The 18,927-nt window shown below is 42.2% G+C and overlaps 1 protein-coding gene across 1 annotated transcript in view; it reads right to left on the bottom strand.

Annotated features, from left to right (window-relative positions):
* Nucleotides 1–18,927, bottom strand: part of SPAG16 (sperm associated antigen 16) — a 349,932-nt gene that overhangs the window by 97,180 nt on the left and 233,825 nt on the right. The window contains exon 14 of the mRNA XM_052675105.1: nt 4,805–4,870. Coding sequence (XP_052531065.1) covers nt 4,805–4,870 — 66 coding nt within the window. The remainder of the gene's footprint in view (nt 1–4,804; nt 4,871–18,927) is intronic.

Raw genomic sequence — 18,927 nt, 5'->3', positions numbered from 1 at the left:
TTTTTGTAACTTCCCAGCTATTCGGTAGAGATATTCTTGTTTGTTTATCCAGTTGTCTATATTAAGACTCTGGTATCAGAGGCAGAGAGCAAGAATACATACACCAATCCTGCTAAAGATGGACCTAAGCCTTCTGGAGTGCTTTTCAGATTTTCTCTGGTCTACAGACAGTGGGTACCACAGGCACGTACTTGCTAGCTGGAGGGATCTGCCAACAGCAACTGCACCAGGGATGATGGGAAGTGATTAAATGGAATGCCCGGCCAAAGGAAGAATGGATTCCAGGAAAATCACTTCCAAAAATAGGGAGCAACATGAATATTTCAGATAATGGATTGGAAGTGTATCTTAGGACAGGTTTTCTTAGTTCCACCATTAGCAGAAAGAGCTTTTTGCCAACAAAAAAATTGAGCATTTTGATGCAGATTTTGTTCCCTGCTATGACGCAGAGACAGAACAGATTTCTTCTTCCTGTTCTCTTTGTTTTACTTCTCACAACTTTCAGTGGGCTGAAAATGGTTAACTGTTGATACCAAAATCTGTATTTAAAATGTAATTCAGTTCTGTAATTATATTCCTTATGCATGGAGACAGAAATAAACTAGAGGAAGAACCCATTAGCCCTTTTGCATGTATAATTGAACACGTTTGATATTACTAGGTAACCTTTGTAAGTAACTGGCTTTGAGTTTATGCAAAGAAGTGAACACTTTGAATACATAAATAACAATAAGAGCAGATATTTTTTGATTTTGCATTCTGTTCTTTTCTTGTTTGTGTCTGTGAGATGCAGTCAGACGTCCCTGGCTTTATGTGGTCATCCACAGAAACATCACAGAGATTTGACTTTTGCATCATTTCGATGCAGTAATGAATAAGAACTGACATCAGATATCAGTATTATTGGCCCAGCTAAATGGTAGCTGACATCAAACTGGACTGCTGAAGAGGTAAACAAAATTGAAATTTTGTTTTTGTTTAAAAACTGTCTGACATTATTTGTCCTTCAGTAAATCAATGGCAGAATGAGATAAATGCTCTTTGCATTTTGGCTTGAGGAGGTAAAATCGGGCAGTTGGTATTAAGCATATTTTTATAGTCTTGTAGGCTTTCCTAATACAACCTGTAACTTCAACATTCGTTTTGTTGTATGGAATCTTGGTAACCTCTGTAATGATTTCTTAACCTGTAAGCATCACACAAACACAACATGGCAGATAGATACAAACAGAGGAGCACAATAATCATACCCTTATCTTACCATGAGTGCATACGTATACACACATAAGGGAGCAAATTTTGTTCTAGTCTGAAATTGTAACGATCCAACCAAGCATCTATATTCTTTGTATTTCATTAGCATATGGTGATTTGCTAAGCTGGGAAAATGCTGTGCAAACTAAGTGTAAAACTTTGATTACCAATGCTCTTTAGGCCGTGCTTAGATTTTTCTATTACACAGTAGAAAAGGCTGGACAACATTCTAGAACAGGTCACCACTTCTTGTGAGGAATCTATTAGATGAAGCTGCATTGCTTTCCTCTGTTCCCCCTGTTTTACCCCTGATTAAAGTCTTGTACTAATACAAAAACACCAGTGGCTTGAATTTTCATCTTTGCTTGAGTTACACAGATACGTATTAATATTCTCCATAATGGGCACGAGAGAAGATGGCTTGGGCTGATACAGATGTCCCCACTGCAGCCTCTGATGCAGGAGTGAAGCTCCTCCAGCACCTTCTGCCCATTCCTAGCCTGCATTTAGGCAGTCTTACAGAGCCCAATAATTACATGGGGTTGCTTGAAATCATTGAGCCACAAAATCCTAGAATGGCCTGGGTTGCAAAGGAGCACAATGCTCATCCAGTTCCAACCCCCTGCTGTGTGCAGGTCACCAACCAGCAGACCAGGCTGCCCAGAGCCACATCCAGCCTGGCCTTGAATGCCTGCAGGGATGGGGCATCCACAGCCTCCTTGGGCAACCTGTGCCAGTGCCTCACCACCCTCTGAGTGAAAATCCCTGTAATGTTCCAAAATCAGGGAAATTACCTCTACAGTGCAATCTCAGTTGGGCATCTCCAAAGAGGGCATCTTTGGTTTCCCAGGCAAGGTACATTCATACATATAAGATACATACATATTTTAGTGCGCTCAGAGACTTTGAAGAGAAGTTGAACACGTACAGTGGCCTCTAAAAAATACATCTTTCCCACCACACATGCACATTTCCACCCAAAGGCTTAGCTTCTAGTGAAAAAGAAATACCTGAAACAATTTTCTGTGTGTGACAGTAAAAGGGACTGTAAAATTAAAGAAAGATACCATTTTCTACATCAATTCAAAAGCAGCTGCTCGGATTTTGCTCCCATTTTCCCCAACTTTTGACAGGCACAGAAGCAGCCTGCCTTTTAATTCCTAATCCAGTCTCAGCATCAGAAGGCAGAGCAGAGCATCCGTTCGAGCAGAGGCACTCAAGCAGAGCTTGTGCCCAACTGTTAACTACAGTTTGCAGATGTATGGTATAGTAAATAATTTACATTTCAGGGAGTTAATGAGAAATTGTTCAATCTCTATAATGGCATTATTCATTTTTACTTCTTCCTCATACAATACTCTTCTCCTAAAATATCCCTGGTCTTGGACACACTGTCTGGATAGCTCTCTGATCTAACTGGAAAATGTGCTCTTTGTTCCTGCATTCTGTGTACAGCACACTGTGTAATGAGCATTTCACAGTCCTTCAGAACTCCTTTGGCACACAGCAGCCTCAGCCACGGCTATCACAAGCCCACTGAAGTGACTTAGAAGCCTACATAAAGAAACTTATATCCCAGTAAGGATGTGAAGCTTCAGGGTGTTTCACCATTAAAGCACTACACCTTCAGAATCCCACCCTGCAGAGAGGACTTCTAACACAGCATGGGAGCTGCTTTGGGTCCTGTGCTGCTAAGATATTAAACAAACAAACAAACAATACCAGGCAGCATTCTGCCACAAGTCAGCCTGCAATTTCACCACTCCAGACTTCAGAAATAAGATTTTTCCAACAAATCCTTGCCTGACTGCAAAGCTTTGGCCAGGTCTATCCATGGGATTTTCTGCTAACCCCTCTGGAAGTGATGCTGCACCTCTATCTCAATGCTTTATGGTCAATCTCCAAAATCTTTTTGATAAAAGTACTGTTAAGAATGTTAATGTTTCAATAAAAGCTTTTTCCCTCAAAAACCATGCATGTTCTAACAAAAACTTTGTCACCTGAGGGCCTTGCTCAGCTTGCTTAGGGTGGAATATTTTCACTTTCTTGGTAGGCAACCAAGAGAGGAGAAGAAAACAGTTCCTTGGTGCTACACGAAGTTGAAATACAGAATTTTCTTTGCCAGCCAACCAGTGTCACAACTATAAGTTGTGCAACTCAGGACCAACCACTCAGTCTTTTCAGTAGTTTTTCTGTACATACAGGGTTAATTTGTGTAATTTCTCTGTGTGACAGTAAAAGGGACTGTAAAATTAAAGATACCATTCTCTACATCAATTCAAAAGCAGTTGTGCAGATTTGTGTAACTGCAATTACAGCTCCTGAAATTATATTCCTCACTCAATTTACTGAATGCTGCTCAGGATGTTTCCATTTTTACTAATTCAATCATTGAGAATGTCAACCAGTGACTTTAGGGTTTAAAGCCATCTATAATATTCTTTACCAAAATAACAAGCTTAGCTGGAAGATCATCAGCGCACACCCTTCCAGCTTCCTGTTAATCACTACAAGCCACATTAAAGCACGAGGCTCTTTGTAAATACTCAGGTTAGAGACAGTGCTACATTACTGCCAGGCACAGTGAAGCTTTCCTTCACAATTCTTAGTGTTAAATACTATTTTTACTATACTATCATGTTTCAAAACACCAAGAGGCTGTGCCTGTCAAACATACATACATGTGGCAGAAAAGCAATTAAGAGCATTGGGAATCCCTGTTCACCTCCTTGAACTAAGTTTATTTCACACTTGCTGCTGCATCAACCCCTAGGGCTTGCCTGAAAAACACACATGGTTGCCATAAGTGGATGGTAAAGCACAAGTGGATGCTGCACAGGATAATATTCAGGATCTCCTACAGCTGAAAACTGGTACCTTGCTATGCTTGTAATAAAACACTAGCAGTGAGAGCACAGGGAGAAGGAATGCTGATGAGGTGCTTTTCAGGAAAGACGACAAAAAAGCCAGTTCCTTAGAGAGAAGAGTTCAAGTGGTAGCAGAAAACAGCATATGCTTCATCACTTCCACACTGGTTTTAAGAGCAGTACGGGCAAGAGAGCCAGAGGAACCATAAACTGCAAATGCCTTGCTTTCTGAATATTTCAGATGACTTCTAAGAAACACTCCTGAACAGATGACTTACCTTACAAAATTTGCAGGCATTTTGATCACAGCCTGTCACCAATCCCACCCAAAACGACCCACTTCTGACAATCACTGTAAAATTAACCATCCAAGAAAAAAAACTAACAGCGAACTTCACTTAAGTAAAGTAACTAGACAATGACACACGAGAATGGCTTAGATTATCTTGAAGTGATGAAAGGAACAGAGAGCTAAGCACAAGGAAGGGCAGCTTCACTTAGCAGTCTCTGGGACTCTGCCCTGGCTGGGAGGTGTGTGCTGCAACAAAGTGCTCCAGAAGTTGAGTTCAGCTGCAGGGCTGTCTTCTTCAGCACAGTATGCAGTATTATTTACCAGAGTAAGGAATGGGCTGCTAACAATTTGAAAATAAATACATAAGTAAACATCAGTGCACAGAACTTACCTCCAGGCTGAATACAGCATGATTGCAGGAGTGCAGGTGACCATAGAACGTACAAACACGGAGACCCTAAGAATTCAACATAAAGAAAGCAAATCAGTTATAGTGCTAACAATTATTCTGCATTCCCATAAATGCAAAGACCTTGATTTTATGGCTGGGTGCAACAGAAGGCATTCTGTGTGCTAAAAACAGAGTCCAGTTTCTAGAAGAGCAATACATTTCTCACAATTAATAAGGATTTATCTATCTCCTTACTTCATGTGATTGCTTCCAGAAAGGGTGCATTCAAATATCATGAAAAAAATTACAACTACCAAGCAGGAGGGTTTGAATTAGAAAGCATAATCACTGCTTCCAAAAGACTGAGCCCTGCTCTTACGCTGTGATTCAGTACCTGTTTCTTGATACTCCACACACACCATTAAAGTCTTCCTTAAGGAATCACAAGCATGAAATCAAAATTAATTATCTTTTGTCATCTTCCACATTAGGCTGTAAGTGACCTACATACTGGAGGAACATATGTCAGATGTCATCACTGATACCTGACTTGTTCTCCTGATGCAGCAGGCATCCAACCACAGTATCTCATGCTAAAAAGAAGCCTTCATGACAGAGATAGCAAAATGGTGCACTTCTGGTTTAAAATATCACTGGTTTAATGGGTAAAAGCATCAAAAATACCATCGGAAGTGAAACCCAGGAACCAAAACAAAGCTACAAACAGCAAACAAAAATAAACCGCACTCCTACTGTACACGAAGACTCTTTTCCATTGAAAAAGCCTCCTCCGTGTTTATGAACATGTTTAACCAGTATATTCTTACTGTTTGCATCAAGCCCTTCCATGAAAGGAGGTAATGAGATTTCAGCGCCACGTAATTCTAGAGGGACACAACCTAGTAATATCCTGTAGCTCACATTACAACTGGAGGAATTCAGTCGACAAAACTGCTGTTAAAAGGTATTTGATGGCTGCTGTAAATTGTATCGGCGCTAAGAGGGAAAAGAGCTGGTGAAGGTGGAGAGCAGCACAGACACGGGAGCACAGAGGCAGTCATTACCTGCAGATAAACCACACTTAGAAATGGGAGGGCAGCTATACAACAGTGAGACAGGAAAACTCTCCTCAGCCTCAAGCACTGGAAGAAGAAAACTTCATTGACTGTAAGCAGGAGCCTGACAAGTCTGGAAGTGAATGACCTCCTGCACGTGGCCAAAAGTTGGAGGTCAAGGTGACTCTTTCCAGTTGCACTTACATGGCACTGGGATAAAGCACAGCACCAAAACCTTCATTCAAGGCCAGGCTGGATGTGGCTCTGGGCAGTCTGGTCTGGTGGGTAGTGACCCTGCACATAGCAGGGGGTTGGAACTGGATGAGCACTGTGATCCTTTTCAACCCAGGCCATTCTGTGACTCAATGAAAACAGCAGGCGGCAGGCCATTCCTGCAAGCCCCATTTTGTATGTTTCCATGTTTTTCACTTCTATTTCTTAACTAGTTTCCTCTTCAAGGCCATATCCACTGCTGAGATCAAACCAAGAGATCACTGTTATCCTCATGTACATCTCACAACAGAAACTAACAAAGAACAAGACAACAAGAAAGGCTCTGGACTACTGAAGCAACCCAGTATCTTCAAAAGAGCAAGCACACCAACTTCCAGCACAAAAAGGTTGTCAGAGTGCAATTCTTTGGTTCTTTACAGTTTTCGACAGAATTACAGGTCAAAAAAACCCTAACAGGACCCCCAGGGTCGCTTATTTAAGTGGCTTTAAATAAGAAACCCAGGCCAAAATATCCTGATAAAAAGAAAATTTGAGTAATTACTATCCAATTATAAATTCACTGCTGGAATGGAAATGTGATCGCACACAATTCCCAAGAAACTACAGATAAATTAGATTTGATATAGTTAACACAATTGGAGACAACTACAACGAAGCACACGTGGAGAAGGAAAGAGCAAATTTCCAGCAGATAAAATCAGCAGCAATATCAATGCACTCAGTCCACAGTAAGAGCCCAAACACCAGCACGTGTTTTGCGTGTAAAAAGTAATGGCAGTGCAATAAGCGTGTTGCTCAGCAGAGCACAGCATTTATTGTCAGACACTCTGAAATACCAATAGGCACACAGTAGCCTTTCCACGAGGACAGAAAAGCATGGCATCGCAAACAAAAGAGATGGAAAAGCACGTGGATGCTGTGCCATACAATGAATGGGAACTTCCTGTTTTCCCTTCCGTCAGTCAACTCAGCCCGAAAAGGATTTTAGTAATAGTAATAATAATAACAAAAGCTATACAAAGGGAACATTTCTGTAAAGTGTTTTTCAGCGCTATTGCTGAAACTTAATTTCCAGAGCACCACTTTATTTTTCTTGGAGGCACAGCTAGCGTTTCCTTTACCAACACCTGGAAATCTGAGACTCCCCCTGTTTACCACTGAACTGCACTTCTTCAAGGTTCAAGACTCGCCAAGGAAATGCATTCCAAGACAAGGAGCAGAGGAAAAAGGAGGAGCTTGTTTTAATATTCATGCTGAGGAGGTGGTGTCAGTTAGGAGAATGGCATTCCATTGCAGCTACCCTCGAGTCTTACGGGACCGTTACCCCTGAGAGCAGGAGAAACACCAAACTGTTGGAGCGGGGCTCTGCAGCTGCACAAGGGCACATTTTGCCCACATTTAACCTCCAGTGTCTATCTATGCTCCAGTCTCCTTGAATCTGACACCCGAGCTGTTGTAAAGGGCAGTAAATTATGGAGAATGCATCATTATTAACTGAGTCATCGGGTCTTGATTGAAATATTAATGGAAGAAATCTCCGTTCTATTCACTCCTTAAGCTGCTGCCCAATTACATTAATAACCATACATCCTTCCTCTGCAGAAAATACAGAGATAATAGCAACATTCAAAGAAAACAAAATATGAAGGGTTCTGCATTTTTTTTAGATGGCTATTCAGCCATGCACAAACACGTGTAATTTTCCATTTTGAAACCCAGAAATTAACATTAGAATCAGCAGTCAGAAATACCATGGCATTATTTTGTGCAGCATATCAACCTCTCGGCTTCCACTGAACACAGATATTAATTGTCTTGCCTTGGATGGAGTTATCTAAGGGACTTCAGACAGAGAACAAAAACATTTCTATTTTTTCAATGCGATCCAGCGTTGTACCAAAAAAGCAGACTGACCTTTGGCATCGTGGATCTGGGAGCAGTAATCCTGCAGCCAAAGTGATTAAGCAAGGAACTTAAATTCAAATGATTTTTTGTTCTTACTTTCAAAGGATAAAAGCTGAAGAGTTCTGAATCAATAGAGAAATTCTGCTTCAAATCCACCCTCCTGTGTCCATACAGATACACAACAGCAGGGCCAGACAACAGAGGCGGGAGACAATTACAATTTATATTCCACAGCTTCTTTGCATCTGCAGAATTAAGGTGAACCATTAACTCATCCAATGCAACAGTTCACTACTCCTATATTTATTTTCACATATATAATTATTTTACTTATACTTAGTTCAACAAAGCAAGCAACCAACCACAATCTTACCAAGCCATGTTAAGAACTTTGGGAGAAAAAAGAACTCACCCCAAACCTGTTGAGCATGAAGAACTGCTTGTGTTTCCTAAACTCTGCTGTTTCTTGGATTTTGCATGCTTTACTGGATGTGAAAATCTGACAAGAACAAACTTACTTTGCCAAGTTCAAAAATCAAGAAAACAAATCCATTAGATTAAACAGAATATAATGCAATACGTTAAAGAGGTTAATTATCAGCTTGATATGATACGAGCTTTTAGAAAAGAACATCTGAGCAAGTGGTTTACCTAGGTAGTGCTCAGATGAAAGACTTACTTGTAATTCTTCAGTTCAGTTAGAAGTTAAAGAAATATTTTCATTAGACAGACTTAACTTACAGAGTGTTCCAACTACGAGGACCTGAACGGTAGAACTGGTCACCACATATTCTCTACCACAAAAAAATCCAACTAAGCAGTTGCTCAAGAAAGGTATTAATCCCTAGGGGGAGAGGGCGAATGGAACAACGCCACCCTGAATTTAACTTCTGATCTTATACAGCTAAAAGTTGTTTAGGAAGTCAAATAATGTGAAGCTTCAGAAGCTCACTTCACAAGACCTAAGCGTACCACATGCATATTGACTCATCAGAGAAGGTTCTCTCAGTCTCTCTTGCTGAATACAGCCAAGGACCTCCATTTTATGGTGAAGTGTAAAATGGAAAGGATGAATCCTAGTCCATTCCTTGCCTTTTTCATGCGTGGTCTGTCTATGTGGTCTTTGCACAGATCGGTGCCTGGTTTACCTGTGCTTTGTGTCAGTGAGGCACCAGCAGGCTCTCCAGTGAGTGCATGATGTCCCCAGTAGAAATAAAGACTCTGAAGGCATTCCATGCTTTGTAGGGGATTTTTCTGCATTGTTGCCTTGAAGTAGATGCACTGAAAACTCTAGAAAGGATTGGATCTCCTTATCAGAACATAACCTCTTGCAAGTTTACTTTCCAAGGAGAGAAAGCTCATCAGAAGGGGATGGGATGAATACACAAAAACTGAAGAAAAGAGCCCACAGCCACTTGCCCCTTCCACTTCCACACACTGGCTTATTTCTGTCAGTCCCTTTGCCTCACCCACCACTGCCATGGCTGACTTCAGCACTCTCCTGCACTCTGTGATGTCCACGTGTGTGCCCCTGCCAGCAGTGAGCTCTGCTCTGCTCTCCTCTCCATCTGCCCATCCTGCCCCACCTGGAGTGCAATGTAAAAAGGTATTATCCACCCCCAGCACCTCTGCCAAGGACTTCTAGGAGCATGTGGCACACGGTGTGTGTACAGTAAGCAGTGAACAAACAAGCAAAGCAATTTTACCAGCTGTCACTGCAGGTTTTACTCTATTACCTCAAACACGGGATCTTCAGCACAAGGTTTGCTTCTTTTCTCCCAGCTCAAAATAGAGCCCGGGGGGGAAAATCATGCAGAGAAAACTCTTTCTTGATGTCAGAGTAAGGGAAAAGCCAGTAGATTACTCAGACGTTCTGTAATCCAGTGTGTGAGGGAAAAAAGTTAACCTGCAACTACAATTTGTGTGCTTTACTACACAAGGATTCGCAGGTGCAGGTGTGCACATGAAGTCAAAATACTGCAGCTGCAGAGCTACTTGCTATTCTTATGCTGATCTCTCTCTTTCACAGACAGTACCCCTTTTTTTTCCCCCCAGTAATTCAGTATATCTTCCTAAAGAAACACAAGAGAACTTTGAATCTCGTTAAAATGCATGCACTTACACAACAGCTTTCATTTGGGGAATCATAAAAACATGAGAAAGCTGCTTGGTAACGCTCCAGGAGCTCAGCCAGCTAACCCCAGTGCTGGGCTCTTCCTCACAGAGCATCTTCCCTCCTCTTCTGTTAGCAATACTGGCTGTTAAAGTACTGAAAAAGTAAATTTTATTGAGAGGCTCCTGAATTCTCACATTTCTGCATCCCATCTTTCACCTGGATGCAGTGTGAATGCATCCTCTGCACCAAGCATGCAGTTGTATTAGTTTTGTTTAATTGAGAAGAAAAGCGTGTTTCTGGGCCAAGACCTTGTATGCTAAACCTGTTCAAAGGGAACCTTTAAGACTCTTCCCTAAAAACACTAGAAACAGGGGCTTATAGTGGAAATGCTGACAGGTGGGATTCTTGCCAGCATAACATAACCTGACTCTGAGATAAATGTTTCATGAATTAAAAAAGTTGAAAAAGGCTTCTCTGTTCAGCTTTGTTCTTGAGATGAAAGCGAATTATCTTTTTGTCTTCTACTGACACTTGGATTTTTGTTCTGCACTCTGCTGAAACCCGTAACCACAGGCAGTATTCAAACAGACATGGCCACGTGGGATTCTCTCCTCGCCGAACTCCTGCAGGAGAAGTTCACCTTCTAACTATAGAAGGAAGGAAAAAGGTTTCCTAGCAAGGAGATGCCCTTCTGTACCTGCTTCTGTGAAGAGAGAAAAGCCTTCTCTGCTTAGAGAGAACACAAGTGGACAAGGCTCCACTGCACAGTCACGACAGCATCCAGAGATGGAGAAGGAGAAAGCTCTTTCCTGGTCCCAATATTCCCTTAGAATAAAATAAATAGGGGGGAAGGGGGGGAACAAAACTGAAAGGTATTGAAATTCTTTCACTAGAAGCAGACCTGTACATTATTTCCCAGGTTGATATTGGCGGGTGGCTTCAGTCACAGAAGCTGCAGCATCTTAATAAGGATTTATAAGGCAGGTGGCCATACATCACACTGTCACCTCCAGAAGAGCCAAATTCGGTGATGGCATTGCACCTGCCCAGCATCACTGCGGGAGCAGCGGTGGCCAGGGGTGTCCTGAACACTGACATTCACAAACTGCTGATTTCACAGAGCAGGACAAGGTCTTTGTCCTTGCCACAACTACTAGATTCATTTTTTACTTTTTTTTTTTTAACCATACTTTACATGAAATTAACTCTGTATTCCAGTACCTCAGAAAACAGCAAATGTTTTCAGGAGAGTAACACGGGAATGTCAGAAACCCAACAGGACTGTCTGATACTAAATACTACGAGCTCTGCTGTTTTAACCTAAAAAAGGATCAAAAAGATGAATAGTAAACTGGCAGAAGGTGATGGTGGAACGTAACTAGTTAAGTTCAGAGCACAGTGAAAGCACAGAAAAGAAATATAAAGGAATTTTACGCTGCCTGTGAAAATGAAATGACATGAAAGGAGAACAGTGAATACATAAGTTAATTTATATATAAGAAACAGCGAGTGGGCTACATGGGAAACCTTTCTTGCTTCTCAGTTGTAAAGGCAGAGGGCTTGAAATTTAGGTTTCCTGCTTAGCAAGATTTCACTTGTGCTCTGTTCAGAAGAAAGCACTGTTTGGGCTGCAGGAGGGCTGCAGAGAGGCTGGAAGTTGTCCACGCACATACAGCTGAGGACAGCCTGGCAGAGCTCCTGCACCAGCCATCTCTCCTATGGCTGACTGCAGTGCCCCAGTTCAGGACCTGGTTCTTCACCTGGTCTTCCTATTTGCTGCTGTAAAACACGGTACACAACAGCCATCAAAGAGAGCACTGTAAGACACTGTTCTCTGATCTTATCTGAGGATGAAAAGTTGAACATCTGTGTGAAGGATTTTAGGGCTATACAGTGCTGTACTCCTCATTTTGGTCCAAGTGCCGAACTGCTGCCTGATGCGACTTCATACCAGAGCATCGGTTATTTTTTCACACCAAAGAAAAAAAACAACTGAGTGTTTTTAACCGAAAAAGACAGCACAGAAGAAAAAGCAAGTACATACACAACTGAGGTTATTAAGTAAGATAAATGAGGTGGTCCCAAAAACAGAGAAGGAAAAGCAAGGCCGCAGAAGATCTTCATATCACAGTCAGTATAAATCCAGACTGAGTCAACGGGATCAAAGTTATCACTTGTCTGAGTCACTTGGAGAGCAATTATTTTCATTGATACGAAGGAATTTGTAAGCTACTTGCATTCACACTGCAGATTTTCTTCTGGCACTCATTACGCATCAAATGGAACTCAACCAAACTTAACTCAGAGAAAAACACAAAACAAGAAACAGAGAAAAGGGCAAACTTAACAGAACATGCCTACAGTGCTTCTTCAGTAAGCTGCAGTTGCTGAATAGTACTCTGCAGTCAGGCTTTCCTCTGATCTCCAGGTTTTCCACTCACAGACCCAACGGGGTAGAATTAGCTCCCAAAAGCAACTCAGATCTGAATGGAAAGGAAACAAACAGCCCTTTCTCACCATGACGCAGTTCCCAACTACTGCCACCTCGGGAACAACAGCACTGCTGACCTGAGAGACAGATGCCAGAGCAGAGAACCAACTGAGGAAGTTATTCACTGGAAAAATAACTCATTGAAATAATACTAAGGTTTTGTTTTGCAAAGCCAAAGTTTGAGAGTCAAGTCAAATTTTGACTCAAACTTGCAAGCTTCATGTCATCATGGGCCTTTCATGTTTTCAATCTCCTGTTGAGCTGAAATACAGATATGACACAAGAAGGCATCATACTTTCTGTCACTGTCTCACACTATCAAGATGAATTATCAAGATGAAAGCTCTGGGCCCTGCTGCATCAAGTGAAAAAACTGTTTTTGGTGTGAACACCAGCGCTTGGCAATGCCTTGTCTAGATAAAAGGCTTCCCCAGTGTTTCACTGTGTATGAAATGACCTACACCAACACCTACGTTTATGCTCAGCCTGTAAGTGTGCACATACACACATCCTTCTGACTCCCATCACAAAGAGCAGTCCCATTAAAGCACCTTGCTGGATCTCAGCCTAAGCATGACCAGCATTGCTCTTGTACCATGGTACTGTTCCCATCGGAAACCTGCATTCAACCTTGAGGGAGAGGAATTAGGCAAACCACTGATTTTCCAAGTCCCACCTGCTCAATACAGCCCATTAATCCTTCAACAAAAGAATTATTTTAAGACCAAGTTTTACCATTAAAAATACATCCAATTGGTTTAGCATTGCTAAGCCTATTCACATTTCCTAATGAACTTAATAACTTAGATGAAATACAAATAGATGCTTTTTTTAATACAAGAGCTGGTGACTGAACGTACAAGGATGACAGAGCATGCAACCACTTCTGTCACCTTCAAAGAATCATGTGCAGAGGGCTGAAGGCAGAAAATCTTTACTTGGAATAGGCTGTGACAAAGCTGATGTCAAAATAAGTTATAAATGAATGCCTAGCTTGATATAACCTTCATGTACAAGAAGAAGGCGAGACAAATATTAAAATTTTGGGGGAAAAAAAAAAAACCCAAATCCAAAGTAGTAGGAGCACTTTCCCCCCAGTGTTTTTGTCTGGTGCTAACAGGGTTACTGGGGAGATAGAACGAAGAACATTTAACATCTGATAAACAAGAGCTCCTCATCTGGTTTAGCACCGTTTTCCCCAGATGCTCACGTTGCAGCAAAAGATAGCAGATAGATGAAGTCACATACCTGGCAGTCTTTCCAAAGATATCTTCTGAAATTACAGTATGATTACATGTTAAATTAAAGAAAAGTTCTTACAGAGTTCAACCTATTACAGCCCGGGGATGATATCTGAGACCGCATGTACCGTGACACAGCTCAACACTCTATAAATGACAGATCCATTATTTAGCAGCTCACAGGACACTGCAAGCTTCACTTTCCGTCGACAAAAATCTCCCCACAGAATATATTTCCCAGAATTTTTGCCCCAGAAGGGCTGTGACGGGGATCTCAGAAAAATCTATGTATAAACACACATGCAGCCAACAGGTTCACACGTATGCAGCCTGACAGCAGTACCAGGGATGGAGCCCCAGACAAAAGGATTGCAGCCTTCGGTTTTTGTGAGTTATTAATGGCAGCCTGCTCTGTAATTGTCGGTGAAATAATCTCATTGACACATACAAGTTAGGAAATAGAGGTCTCATTAACAAAGCCTCTCGCCTTTATTAGATCATATAAATAACCACGAGAGCCTGCAAAAGATCGATTACAGCCTTTAAACGTTTACAGAATCAGTGTTTAATTAAGACCATTTTAATATGCAAATCAAGCCTAATTATCATCATTTGTTAATGCTAGTCTGCCTGGGCTCTAAACAGCTTCAGCTACAAATATAGTAACAGTATCATATTTTTCCTGCTTTTTTTTTTTTATTTTTTTCTTTATTCCTAGGAGGAACGGCAGAGGAAACAATCGAGTTGTGCCACCAGGACACATGAAAGCTTTCAAAGCAGCCCCTTCCATTTACCATTTGGAGATGAAGGTCAAAAAAGCACTCAGCGTAGCATAATACCTAGCCGAAATGATACGCTTTTCTTCATCCACTATTTTTCAGAGTGCTTTAATTAATGCATTTTCCTTCAAAGTATATAACCCCTCCGGGAGCTTCTTTTGATGAAAATCTGCCCTTGTTCAGCGCAGTGATTGAACAGATCGGTTCGTAACACATTGCCAGTCAGGAGCTGATACTGGCACTTCTTGTCTTCCTGCCTCTTACTCTATGGGAATGGCAGCTCTCCTGCACAGAGAAGCCACAGCATTATAGCAAAGCCCTTGGAAATACCAGACTGAAGCAAACAAGAGAACACAGCCTCCCGTAGCGCAATGGGAGGAGCGGTGGGGAGGAATACAAAGCAGCATGGGGTAAAAACAAGAGGCTGTGTTTTGGTTTAAAGATTCAAAGCATCCATGAATGCTCTTTGGGAAGCAGTGGCAGAGGGACAGCTACAATACAGCCCTTGTAAGAGCAATTTCCCAACACAGCCGTTCTCCTGTCAAACTGTGAAGCCTTGGGCTGGCTGAGGAGAGAAGAAAAGCTTCCTGCTTCTACTTTACTGTGGCATATTAGGTATTTCTAAGTAAATGAAGTCCTAAGAAAGAAAAACAACAACCCAAGGGATGTGTAGTTACAACAGGTAATGAGTCTTTCAGAACAAAAAGAATATAAAGGAAACTTCACACACACAACTTGAAACACTCCCACTTCAAATGGGATTGGAATGGCTTTCACACTGTGCCCCAACCACCCTGTGGATGGAAGGACTTCACAGAGAAAGCTGCATTTGGAGCACAGCCACAACAACCTGAGCTAACCACCCACAAAAGGGAGCATCAACAAAGCTTAGATATCTGAAGATCATTGGTAACTGTAATGATAGGTGGTGGCACTTTCCAGCTTAGCTTTCATTAGACAAAATGGTCAGGATCTTCAAAGAGCAAATGCCAACTTGAATTTCAGCGGCACTTTGTAAAACAAGTGAAAGAAGGGCGTCTTCAGGAGAACTCTGCAAACCCAAGAGCAGGAAAGGCTGGAAATAACACAACCTGTGATGGTGGCTGATGAGACTTAGAGAGGACGACACTGTGCCAACCCAGAAGCACAAGAAACTGCCTACTTCTGCAAGTCCAGCCTACGGAATGAACGCTCACGCTGTCCGTGGGTATCATTTCACGTTCTCACTGTACACTCTCATTACTTACACAAATGCCCATTTACTTTTGTATCCTGCTGAAGCTTTGGCCCCAGCGTCTCAAACCTTGCTGGCAGCTCCAGCGATGGAAAGTTACCATCTCCAAACTCCCTTCTATCTCTGAGTGCTGCCATGTACACTCAGGAAGATGAAAGAGTACCTGAGTCACACACAAATCTGATAACATCCTAGGATACGGAGAGATATCTCACAGAGTGGATATTACTGTCAAAAACCAGAGAGTTTTAAAAATTAATTTGAAAAAAGAATTATCTGCAGTAGACATACACATCAACAATCCTGTTCCATAACAACATTCAGGCACCTACCAAATTAAATGCCACTTCTTACAGAGCATCCTCTCAGCGTTCAATCATCAAGGGGCCAAGACGCAAGAAGACTGCTATGAGAACAGCCATGAATAAAAGCTGCTGCTTAAACAGCACTTTGTGCTGCCAAAGCCTTACTCTCCAATGAGAATGGAACGAGCCCATTTCACAACGTGGAGAAAAGGAAGCGTGCTGGAATACAGGCCTGAAGAGCCACGGGAAGCATCGTGATGCTGCGTTCAAAAACAGCGCTAGGCAAAACTAAACTCCATTTCTCAGACAGACTGAGCAACCCGCATGGCTCTCAGCTTATAACTGTTGCAGCTCAACATCTTCAAAAGCATGGTTTTGTTTAGTAAATAATGAAATATAAGACAGTTTTCTTCTCAGAAGACACTGTCTCTTTTAAGATAGGCGTTTTAGATGTCGTACTGAGGCACGTGGTTTAGTGGGGAAATACTGGTGGCAGGTGGACAGCTGGACTGGGTGATCTTGGAGGCCTTTTCCAACCTTGGTGATTCTGTGATTCTAATAATATATACCTAAGCAGCTCCAAGACAGATGCGTATCCACCAAACAGAGTGGCAGAAGAAGCACAATGAGATATCACATTATGCACATTTTCTCTTCAGTGAGCTGAACTGCAAATAAATGACTCAGAAAGCAGCATGAAATGAGGACATATCACCAGTGGGGTTTTATAAATATTATTTGTTAGCAGAAGCAACTCTCCTAACAATATATGACCTGTGACTAATTCGGGGGGGGTCAGAACGACCTTTGCCCTCCCCCTGTGTAGGGCATTATTCTTCTCTAAAGAAGTTCAGAGGTTAATGAATAAAGTGTCAGCAAAAAAGAAACGAGACTAAGCAAGAAAACGCTCATTCTTGGGCTCTGCTATAAATAATGCTCTCATTAAAATTCTGCCTTGGAAGAAAGGCAAGTCCATTAGTCTAGGAGCTAATTTTTACTGGCTCCTTAGATGTATGCATATTAAAAATTCAGCTTTTATAATTGCCAGCCATCAACCACCTAGTCAGTGCTGTTCTTGGAGTTTTTAATTATTTACTTCATTTGCATAGACACTCCAATTTATGATCAACCATTTAGCTATCAAGGGACAGTTTTAGTAATTCCTCTTTTACATTTTTATTTATTCCCTCCATATCCCCAGCAGGAGCGCAGGGACGAGCTTCCCCCAGCACCCTTCCACCCACGATGGAGCAAGGCAGCTCCATGCTATCTGCTAAATGCTTTCATCCTACCTCAGTTTGCTCCAAGGAGGATGCCAGGACAGCGCTCCTACCCCATATTTTGGCCTCCTTCCTCATCATTGGGTGTTGCAGGTCTCCTAGCACGTTGCTCTCAAATGAGGGAGGAAAAGCTCACACCTGAGCACACAGTACTTGGACGCTACCAGTGCACTCTGCCCCAGACCCATTCAGCTTTGGGTTTTCACTTTGGGATTGTTTTTTCTTCTCCTACACCTTAGCTGAGGATAGCATCGCTCCTCCTCACATCCAGCACCGCCCTTCCTCATCACAAGCAGATCCCAGCCTGCTCTGTTCATACTGTTCATACTTCTGAGCAGACGTGGTGTGGCTGCCCAGCTCCTCAGATATGCAAAAAAGAAAATATGGGAAGATGTAAGCTGGGAGAGCCACCAGCTGCCCTCAAACGCATGGCCTGGGCAGCTCACAAACCCTTCACGTGAACATCAGCACCGAAACTCAAAAAGCCGCCCAGTTTCTCATTCGTCCTCAAAACCAACTGAATTTTCAAACAAAAGGTGGGTGGTGTTTGTCAACAGTAAGCTGCAGCCACAAGGGGAAGGATTTGTAATCCATATCATCGCGCTCCTCCCCCGGTACCGGCTGTGCTGGCTTTCTGCAGACAGCAAATGTGATGGGAGTGGAGCAGCCTTGCCTGGTAGGAAGGGAATTGATTACCAATCCCTCTTTCTGCCAGGCAGAATTTCTTCGCTGCAATTCATACTTTTCAATGGGCTGGCTACAGACAGCCTCCAGATGGCTTTGAGGGGAAGCGAGGGCAATGACACTGGAGCTTACAAATCCATCATTATTATAGAGCCTTTTATTAGGTAGAAGCTTCCAAGCAGAAAAAAAAATAACAAAAATATATAATACGTTCCAATTTTTCGGTTTGCTATTTCCTTCCCTTAAGCTCTTTTATGTCCTCCATTCCTCCTGACACCTCTTCTTTCTCTTCTTTCACTGCTTTTACTTCCATATCTCTTGACACATATTTCATTTATATTTGATTCCGTCCTGCTATCATCTGTCTCTCTGCTAACCTACTCCATCCACAGTTACCTGATATGGAAGTAAAACATGATCTTTCTACTCCATGCTGTTGTCTCCTCTATTTCCCACGTCCAGATCCCTCCTCTCACAAACGGGGATGGTGACAATGACAAAGAATGGAGCAAGGTCTACCCGATTTTTGTAGTCCTGAAGCTGTCCAATTTATCATTTTGATTCCTTTTACTCACGCCAGGATGTCAGGTATAGAAGTACAGGACCCACACAGTGTGCAGAGAAGGTAACAGAGAGCAGAGGAAGGTTGTAACCCCCCAGCCATAAAGCACAGCATCCCAAGAAGCTCCCTGTATGTCAGGGCACAGCCATGCTGCTGAGCTGAAGCCACATCTGCTGTATGTAATGCTTCTCATCAGTGCAACTGTTTTGTAAAGAGAGATCACGAGTGGAGCCCCAG

This window comes from Tympanuchus pallidicinctus, unplaced genomic scaffold (genome assembly GCF_026119805.1).
Source record: "Tympanuchus pallidicinctus isolate F22 unplaced genomic scaffold, pur_lepc_1.0 scaffold15, whole genome shotgun sequence".
Taxonomy (NCBI): Eukaryota; Metazoa; Chordata; class Aves; order Galliformes; family Phasianidae; genus Tympanuchus; species Tympanuchus pallidicinctus.
This window is presented reverse-complemented; position numbering and strand designations above follow the sequence as displayed.